This window comes from Ornithorhynchus anatinus, chromosome 13, assembly GCF_004115215.2.
Source record: "Ornithorhynchus anatinus isolate Pmale09 chromosome 13, mOrnAna1.pri.v4, whole genome shotgun sequence".
NCBI classification, from domain to species: Eukaryota; Metazoa; Chordata; class Mammalia; order Monotremata; family Ornithorhynchidae; genus Ornithorhynchus; species Ornithorhynchus anatinus.
The window spans coordinates 23,506-32,292 of NC_041740.1; the positions used below are offsets into that span (position 1 = coordinate 23,506).

General features: G+C 53.7%; 1 protein-coding gene across 1 annotated transcript in view; it reads right to left on the reverse strand.

Annotated features, from left to right (window-relative positions):
* Window positions 1-8,555, reverse strand: part of XYLB (xylulokinase) — a 31,871-nt gene extending 23,316 nt beyond the window's left edge. Inside the window, 7 exon segments of the mRNA XM_029078449.2 lie at window positions 2,207-2,272; window positions 2,740-2,868; window positions 3,513-3,599; window positions 4,763-4,843; window positions 6,211-6,280; window positions 6,817-6,899; window positions 8,286-8,555. Coding sequence (XP_028934282.1) covers window positions 2,207-2,272; window positions 2,740-2,868; window positions 3,513-3,599; window positions 4,763-4,843; window positions 6,211-6,280; window positions 6,817-6,899; window positions 8,286-8,339 — 570 coding nt within the window. The 5' untranslated portion in view covers window positions 8,340-8,555.
* Window positions 8,556-8,787: the final 232 nt, after the last annotated feature.

Consider the following 8,787-nt stretch of genomic DNA (forward strand, 5'->3'; position numbering starts at 1 on the left):
GTGAGAGCGAATGAGTTCACCGAGGGAGTGAGTGTAAATGGAGAACAGAAGAGGGCCAAGAACTGACCCTTGAGAAACTCCACCAGTTAAAGGATGGGAGGGGGAGGAGGCGCCAGCGAAGGAGACCGAGAATGACCGGCCAGAGAGGTAAGAGGAGAACCAGGAGAGGACAGAGTCCGTGAAGCCAAGGTGAGATAAGGTATGGAGGAGGATTAGGGTTTAGTGTCAAAGGCAGCAGAGAGGTCAAGGAGGATTAGAATGGAGTAGGAGCCATTGGATTTGGCAAGAAGGAGGTCATGGGTGACCTTAGAGAGAGCAGTCTCGGTAGAGCGGAGGGGACGGAAGCCAGATCGGAGGGGGTCTAGGAGAGAATGGGAGTTAAGGAATTCTAAGCATCGATTGTAGACGACTCGTTCTAGGATTTTGGAAAGGAAGGGTAGTAGGGAGATAGGGCGATAACTGGAGGGGGAAGTGGGGTCGAGAGCGGGTTTTTTTAGGATGGGGGAGACGTGGGCATGTTTGAAGGCAGAGGGGAAGGAGCCCTTGGAGATTGAGTGGTTAAAAATAGAAGTTAAGGAAGGTAGGAGGGCAGGGGCGATGGTTTTAAGAAGGTGAGAGAAGGTGAGAACATTGAATGCACAACCACATCTACCACCTCTCCTCTTCCCCACTCCCCTCTGCACCTTAACACATCCACCACTGCACTTTCGAGATCTGTCACCACCTCTTCTCTTCTAGGAACCAGCCACAGTGGATGGCTGTGATGAAAAGAGCAATTAGTGAGTCCCTCCTGTGTGTACGACATCACAGCGAGGACTTGGGAGAGGACAACTGAATAATAATACACATCCCTACCCTCAAAGAACTTCGTAGTTGGTAGTACATGTAGTACTATGAGTGCATTTACTGAGCACCCATTGAATGCAGGGCACTGCGATAAGCTCTTCAGAAGCACAGGAGATACACAGACACATTTCCTGGTGACAGGGAGTTGATGCTCAAGGGGCAGAGACAGACCACAAACCATTCACAAACAGTGGGAGCAAAAAATAAAACTTAAGTTTCATAAGAAGATATAAATATACACATGTATTGGGGCTAGCCATAGATAAGGGCATGGAGACAGAGCCAGTTGAAGGTCTGAAAAGATTCAGGGTGCTGAAGCTTAGTCAGGAAGGCTTGTTGGAGGAGGTGGTATTTTAGTTGGTGATTTAAGGTAGGGAGGCCTGAGATGGGCAGATCTGGGAGAGGAAGGGAGTTCTAGGCCCTGGTGACAATGTGAACAAATGGGAGGAAGAGGGAAAGATGAGAAGAAGGCAGTCAGGAGTGAGCTTGGTATGGACTGGAGGGGAAAGAGGCTGGAGGCAGGGAGACTGGAAAGGAAGCCACTAAAGTAGTCACTCGGAGTATGATGAGCAATTGAAGCCGGGTGGTAATTTTTTCAGTGGAAAGGAAGGGACCGGTCCATGACATGGCCGTAAGGAAAACTCATCAAGTTTTAGCAGGACCTTGGATGGCAAGGCAGCACAACAGGGAGAACTCAAGGTTGATATCGGAGATGTGGGAATGTCGTGTTGTCAAGGAGATGCAGAAGTTGGGGAGAGGGGAGGAAAGATGAGAAGTTCAGTTTGGGACATGTTGAATTCAGGATGCCTGTAGACTACCCAAGGGGAGTTATCCTACAGGCAAGAGAAGATGCGGGAATGGACAGCAAGGAGAGGTCAAAGCTAGAGAAGAAGACTTGTGGCTCATCTTCAGAAAGGAGGCACAGGAGTACCGGCATTCCCCAAGGGCGACTGTGGCATGAGAAGAGCAATGGACCCCTCTCACTGCCATTACGCCTCTAAAATGCCAGATGAATAATTTATCAATTCACACCTGCCCGCCTCTCCCTTCCCACCTGCAGGCCCCTCCCCAGAGATGTGTATGCTCCTTCCGACATAGATATCAATTCCAAAATTTTCAGAATTTTCCCCTGAACCATGCAGAAACCTGCCCCAGGGCAGATATCCAATAAATGCCATTGGTGACGCACTGCAATCTGTGCCAGCCTCTACAGAATGAATGAGTGAATGAATACAGAACAAGTGGCACAAGGGCTGGTCAAAAGGGGAAACACATGGTAAAGGCATTTACCTTAAAAGGTCAAAGTTACAGAAAGTTTTTCACATGACATTTCCAACGCAGGAAGAGACACCGAACCAACCTCTGTTTGTGCATAGACTTCAGGGCTCAGCCTGTACATCTTGGCGATCTGGTTTCCGGTGAAGCGCTGGAAAGAAATGTCAAAGCTGAGGAACCCGAAGGTGTTTTGTGGTCAGAGCCCATGGGGAACTGGCCCTGGGGTAGGGATTCCCCCCCTGGAAGGCCTGGGCTTGCCAGCAGGGACTTTGGTCCCTTGAGGACAAGCTGGGGAGGAGCAAGGCTTTCCTGGGAGCCTCTCAGTCCCCTGCTCCTCCTCGCTCCCTTTTCTCTCTCTCTCTCCCTCCCTCCCTCCCTCCCCTTCCCTCCCTCCCTCCCTCCCCTTCCCTCCCCTGTTTCTCCTTTTCTTTAAGGAAAATCTAAGGGAGAATCTAAAAACAAGGCCCTGCAGACCATACCTCAGGGTAGCATTCTGCACACAGTAGACAGTCGATAAACACTATCAATTAGTGAATCAATAGTATTTACTGCATGCTCACTGTATTCAAAGTATTGTACTAAGCAGTCCTTGGAATCCAGTGATGGAGAGAAGTGTACCTCGTAGGCCCGAGACCCGGTGAGGGCCGTGAGAGCCGTGGCCCCTCCAACTGCGGCCTCTAGGCTCCGGCACTGGGTGGTGGTGCTGGAGTCCATCCAGATGGGGCAGTCGGAGATGGAGAAACAGTCCTGTAGGAAAAGTCAGAGAGTCATGCCTGTGGACCAATAGCCTGAATGTCCTGAGAATATAACCGAAAGGGTTTCCGGGGAGCACAGTTGATTGGTGACTGTGAGATGACAGGCTCTGGGGGCCCAGAACCAACCCATTCGTGTACCAGTGCCCTGTAGGGGAACAGCTGAGGAGATCCCAGCCCAGGGTACAGGGGTAGGAGGCTGGGGAAAAAGAGAGTTTGCCAGCCCACTGATCCCTGATCATTGATGGATGGACGGGGGCACAATGGGGTGGGGGCACAGAACTGGGCACGAGCACAGATGGAGTGCGGGCACGGTGGAGTCGGGGCAAGGAACTGGTCACGAGCACAGCTGGAGTGGGGCACGGAGTAGGGCATGGACGGGGTGGGGGTACGGAGCTGGGCACAGATAGGGTGGGGGCACGGACCTGGGCACAGGCACAGATGGGATGAGGTCCCGGAACTGGGCACAATCAGGCTCCAGACAAGCCTAAGGATCCACAAGACTGCCAGGATGGGGCAAAAGTCCCTCCCCTTTTGAGGGCCAACCCCATCGCTGGGTGGGAATGGAATGGAGCCAAAATGTTGTCGGTCAATAAGTCACGAGTCAGGGGCCCCGACACTCTTCCGAGTCACTGTTACCTTCAGGAGCTGGTGCAAGGGCAGAGCGGGAGACAGACTCCTCAAAGCCCGGCAGGCTCCTTCCTTCCAGTACACACTTCCATGTTGCTGAAGAGAGATGAGAACACAGCATCAGTACAACCTACCTCAAATCAGCTAGAAAAGAGATACCCCAGACAGGGGGTGGGGTGCAAGAGAAAATGCTACCCCACTGCAAAAGAGCCCGTGAGACAGAAGGGGACCAAGAGCTACTGTATGTGAGTGTGACCGAGGGACTGAGAGACTGAGGTAAGGCCCAGGGTGAGAGGAGCCCAAAAGTGAGGTGAGCCTGAGGCCAAGGGCCGATGGCCTGAGGCCAGGGAAAGCAGGGGCCAGGGAGATCTTGGGGAGGGCTACCAAGCAGCCAGAGCCTCTGGCAGGAAATAAAAGAGACAGCGACCGCTGGAATTTTAGACAGGATAAGTCTGGCAGACCCAAGACCTGGATGTGATGTGGGAATGACTATTAATAATAATGATAAAAATAATTACTGTATTTGTTAAGGGCTTAACATGTGCCAGACACTGTACTGAGTGCTGAGGAAGAGACTCAATAATCAGGGTAGCCACAGCCTGTCCTTCATGGGGCTTACGGTCTAAGTAGGAAGGAGAAGAGAAGTCAAATCCCCATTTTTCAGATGAGGAAACTGAGGTCCAGAGAAGTGATGTGACTCACTCCTGGTCATACAGCACCCACACCTAAATGGCAGGATTAGAGCCCAGGTCCTCTGATTCTCAGGGTCATGTTCTCTCCACTAGGCCACACTGTTTGTCTACTGAAAGTTCGGGTGGCTGAGAGGTTTCAGAAATTCTGTGAGGCTCCTCCGTCCCATTTGATGGGAGAGAAAGACCACTGAGAACTGGCCCCACAGGCCCAGTTTTCCCAAATGACAACCTGGTCTTTCCCCATGTTCGCAGGGCATCCCGGTCCACCGCATCCTGGGCCACGGGCCATTGGGCATCGGCATTGCCATGTGCCCATGGCAAAGCAAAGCCACAGATCTCACGTTCGAGCCGGTGACGTCCAGGGTAGGGAGAATCTGCAGAGAATGGCTGCTCCTCCTCACCTGGCTTCTCCTCGTCACCCCAGAATAAGTTGGGGTTCTAGAGCTGGCAAGGATTCTAGAGTGTTCTGCACTTCCCTCTAACTGGCACTAAGTATTGGCACTCTGAGCTACTCCCTGGGACCTGAACCGGGACTGAGTTACTGTTTTTCCTCTTCTATAAACTAACCTGGCCAGCCCCAGACAGCACTCTCACTTGAGAAAACTGGAACCCGGAAGCCTTCATCTTCTCCAAGATTAAGTCTAAAGCCTAAAACGAGAAACACAATAGAGTGTGATTATAATGAACCACAGAATTAGGCAAATTCACCGAGCTCAAAATTTAACTTTAAGTGCACGCCATTAGAGATGAGGGCTCCGCAGCGGATAATGAAGAATTATCTAACAAATAGGACTGCTTGATCGGCAGAATAAATTAATTAAGTAAAAAGGAGCTGATCCAAAAAAATAGTTGAATTACAAAATTTTCCAAACAGGATGCATCGTCAACTAGCAGCGGCCCAGGGAGCAGCCCTGGCTTCCCCTAACAGGAGCCCAGAGGGAGCAGAGGTTCCTCTGCTTGACTGGGGCCGAGCCTGGACTCATCCAGGAGGGGACACGAGCCCCTGAACGGAGGCTGCCCCCACCTCCCCCATCCCTCGTCCCACATCCTCCAGACAGCCCAAACACCTCCCCCATCCGAGTGTAAGATGCCCATGGGCGGGGAATACGCTGTTTTTCTGTATCACACCTTCTTAGGCACTCATTCCAGGGTACCCGCCCCTTCCCCCAAACCCGGAGTGGGCACTTGGGACACATTGCCATCTCAGCTCCTACTTTTAGAAGCGTGGGGGAACAAGGGGGAACGGTAGGCAGTGTGGCAGGCGCAGGGGAACCCTCGCAGGGGGGGCGCCCGCACAGGCCCACAGGAGGACGGGCGGTGGGTGGGCAGGTGGATGGACCGACAGACAGATGCTTTCCCAGCAAGTAGTTCTGGAGATGATCTAGTGGGTAGGCCCAGACAGAGCCTGCCTTTCTGTTTCAGTTCCAAACATTTCCTTCCCCTGTACACATTTCCATGGAAGAAACGTTCACTTAAAAGGGGAAGTCAGCTTTGGGAGGCAACCCCAGAGGTGGAAAGCTTTGGCTCATTGTCCTTTGCCCCTTTGCCTTTCTCCTCCAGGGTGGCAAAGAGGGCACTTGCTGCCTGCATGTGGGAAGCCAGAATGGTCGGTCGGGGGACACACATTCCCATCCCTGGAATCCCTGGCAAATCCCCACGGTACTTTCTGGTCAGCACAGACCCAGCCCACCTGAATGGTTTGGAAAAAGCAAAGCAACTCACAGCCAGAAACTGTGCCGTTGCTTGATGTCATGGGAATAAGGACTATCACAATACGATAATAGCCCCATCATCGTAATGATATCATCATGCGGCATGGCGCTTTGTGTGGAGACTGAATTTTGTTTTGTTTTGCTATCCGTCTCCCCCCTTTAGGCTGTGAGCCCATTGTTGGGCAGGGATTGTCTCCATCTGTTGCCGAATTGGACATTCCAAGCGCTTAGTACAGTGCTCTGCACACAGTAAGCGCTCAATAAATACGACTGAATGAATGAAGGAATTAATTTTGTCTTTACCTTGACCCACATCAAGACAGGCGAAGTAACCGTCAGCTTGTCTTCGTGGACATGCGCTCCCCCCTGAGTCCTAGCAGGGAAAATCACGGTTATGGGGAGGTGCCGGCCACCATCTGCGACCTCTCCGTGTGCCCCCCAAACCACGTGCAGAAGGTAGCCGAGAGGGAAGCCTGTTTGGAGCCTCCTTGGTCTGATTCCAGAGGGACACCCTAATGTTTACAGGCTCCCTGCCCTGGTCAAGGGTATACCCCATCATCTGGAGTCTCCCTACCCTGATGCAGGGAGCATGTCCCATACCGAGTCCATGGCTTGGCACTGGAAGCTCGCCCCACAGTTTGGAAGCTCCATCCCCAGTGTTCCCCTTTGCCTGCCTCAGAATCTGGACTGGTGGCCATGTGCCGAGACTCCCCGGGATGGAGCGGGATTAAAGGGGCCTGATTTGGAGGGAACCATCGTCCCAGCCTTCTCTGTGTCACACCGCTCTCTGGGAGTGGTAGTACCTGGCACTGAGGGGATGCCCCATGCTGACACTATGCTCTGGCATCGAGAGCGAAACACCCCAAGGTTTGGAGGACTTGGGGGCTTCCATTAAATATCCACACATACCCAAACTCTGGCAGGTCTTTGTCAAAATGAACATGATCTTCATAGACGACATTCAGCTGCTCATCAATAGCAACAACTTTGACCTGGAAGAAAAAAGAACTAACCACCCGTGTCCAATGGTGCACCAAACTGGAGAAGCTTAGAGGCTGCCATGGGACTGAGTAGATGCTGCTGCAGCCATCAATGGAGCAACAACAATCATCATAATAGTCAGGGCATTTATTTGTTGCGGGAGGGGAATGTATCTGTTTATACCCACAGGTATTTCCGTTGTACCCTCCCAAGTGCTTAGTACAGATCTCTGTACACAGTAAGCTCTCAATAAATACAATTGAAGAAATGAATTTGTTAAGTGCTTATTAGGTGCCAAGCACCATATTAAGCCCTTGGGTATATACAATTGTCAGCTGTGTGACCTTAGGCAAGTCACTTCACTACTCTGTGCCTCAGTTACCTCATCTGGAAAATGGGGATTAAGACTGTGAGCCCCACGTGGGTCAACCTGATTCCCCTGTGTCTACCCCAGCGCTTAGAACAGTGCTCTGCACATACTAAGCGCTTAACAAATACCAACATTTTTTTTCATACAGCAAGCAAGTGGCAGAGTCAGGATTAGAACCCGGGTCCCCTGACTCCCAGGCCAATGAATGCTCTCTTCATTAAGCCACAATGCCTCAATCCCAAACTCGGCTGCAGAAGTATTTCCTGCTTTGTAATTTATGAAACATTCGGGACCGGTGAAATGTAAACTTGTCTGTAAACTACAGGGGGCTCTGAGGAAGGGGTGCTTTCTGCTGAACAACAAAGGCAAGAAAAGGACTGGGCCAGCAGCTTTCTAAGGCAGAAATCAGCCCAGGCCCCTGAGGGGTCTCGAAAGTGGGTTGGAGGTTGGGGGCGGGGGGGGGGGGGGAGGGGGGCAGGGTCAGAGAAAGAGAACGAAAGTCTCGGCGCTATCCGCTATGGTGGGGAGAAGGCACGAAGGGGCTGGGTCAAAATCTTTAGGAAGAACCATGGGTCCGGGGTCCGGCAGAAGAAGAGAGGGCAGAAAGGGAGAGACGCGGCAAACGGCAGGATGGGAAAGGAAAGGGAAGCGGAGGAAGGAGGAGGGGGAGGAGCAGGATGCTGGGAGGTGCAAAACCAAGAGGAGGGGGAGGAGGACGATGAGAGAAGGGGCACGAATGGAAGGAGGGGGAGGAGCAGGCCTAGGAGGAGGAGCACGAGGGGAGGAAGAGCACGCCGGGGGGATGAGAAGGGGAGGAAGCGCAGGACGGGGAGGAGAGAGGAGGAGGTGCAGGCTGATGGGGAAAGCGATGAGGGAGGAGTCGGACCTCATCGGGCCCCCCGGAGCTCGTAGAGCGAGGCAGGCCCGAGACAAGAAAGTCCGAGACCGGAAGGAGGCAGGGGCGCGACCCCAGCCCCAGCCCCAGCCCCGTGGTACTACTAATAATAAAAAATAGTAATAATACTACCTGCTGACTGCTCAAGTCCCAGCCCAGGGCGAGGGGCGCTGCGCGGGCGGCCATGGCGGTCGGGTCCAGGGGCACCACGCCGATCACCAGGAGGAAGAGGAGGGCCACAACCGCCTCGACGAGGAGGAGGGCCAGAGGGAGAGGCGCTTTCCAGCGAGCGGCAAGCGCGTCCTCCCCGCGCGCAGGCTCTCCCGAGTGGGCGTCCGGGTGCCTCCGCCGGAGACCGTGTCCGAGTGCTGAGCTCCCCGCGCCGCCCCTCCGCCCCTTCCCTATTCCGCCCTTTGGACTCCGGCCCTCGGGTCCGCCAGCTTTCCTTTGTTTTGGACCCCCCCCCCCCCCCCCCCGCCCCTGCCCGGGCCGGCCCCTACCGGCCCTCACCGGCCCCTGCCGGGCCCAAGGACTGCACGGCCCCGCTCTCCCACCTCTCTCGTCCCCTGAAGCAGCTTGAAAGGGAAGAGCGGCCGGGGAGCGGGGGCTGCGGACCGGGTGTGCGGGGGCCGGG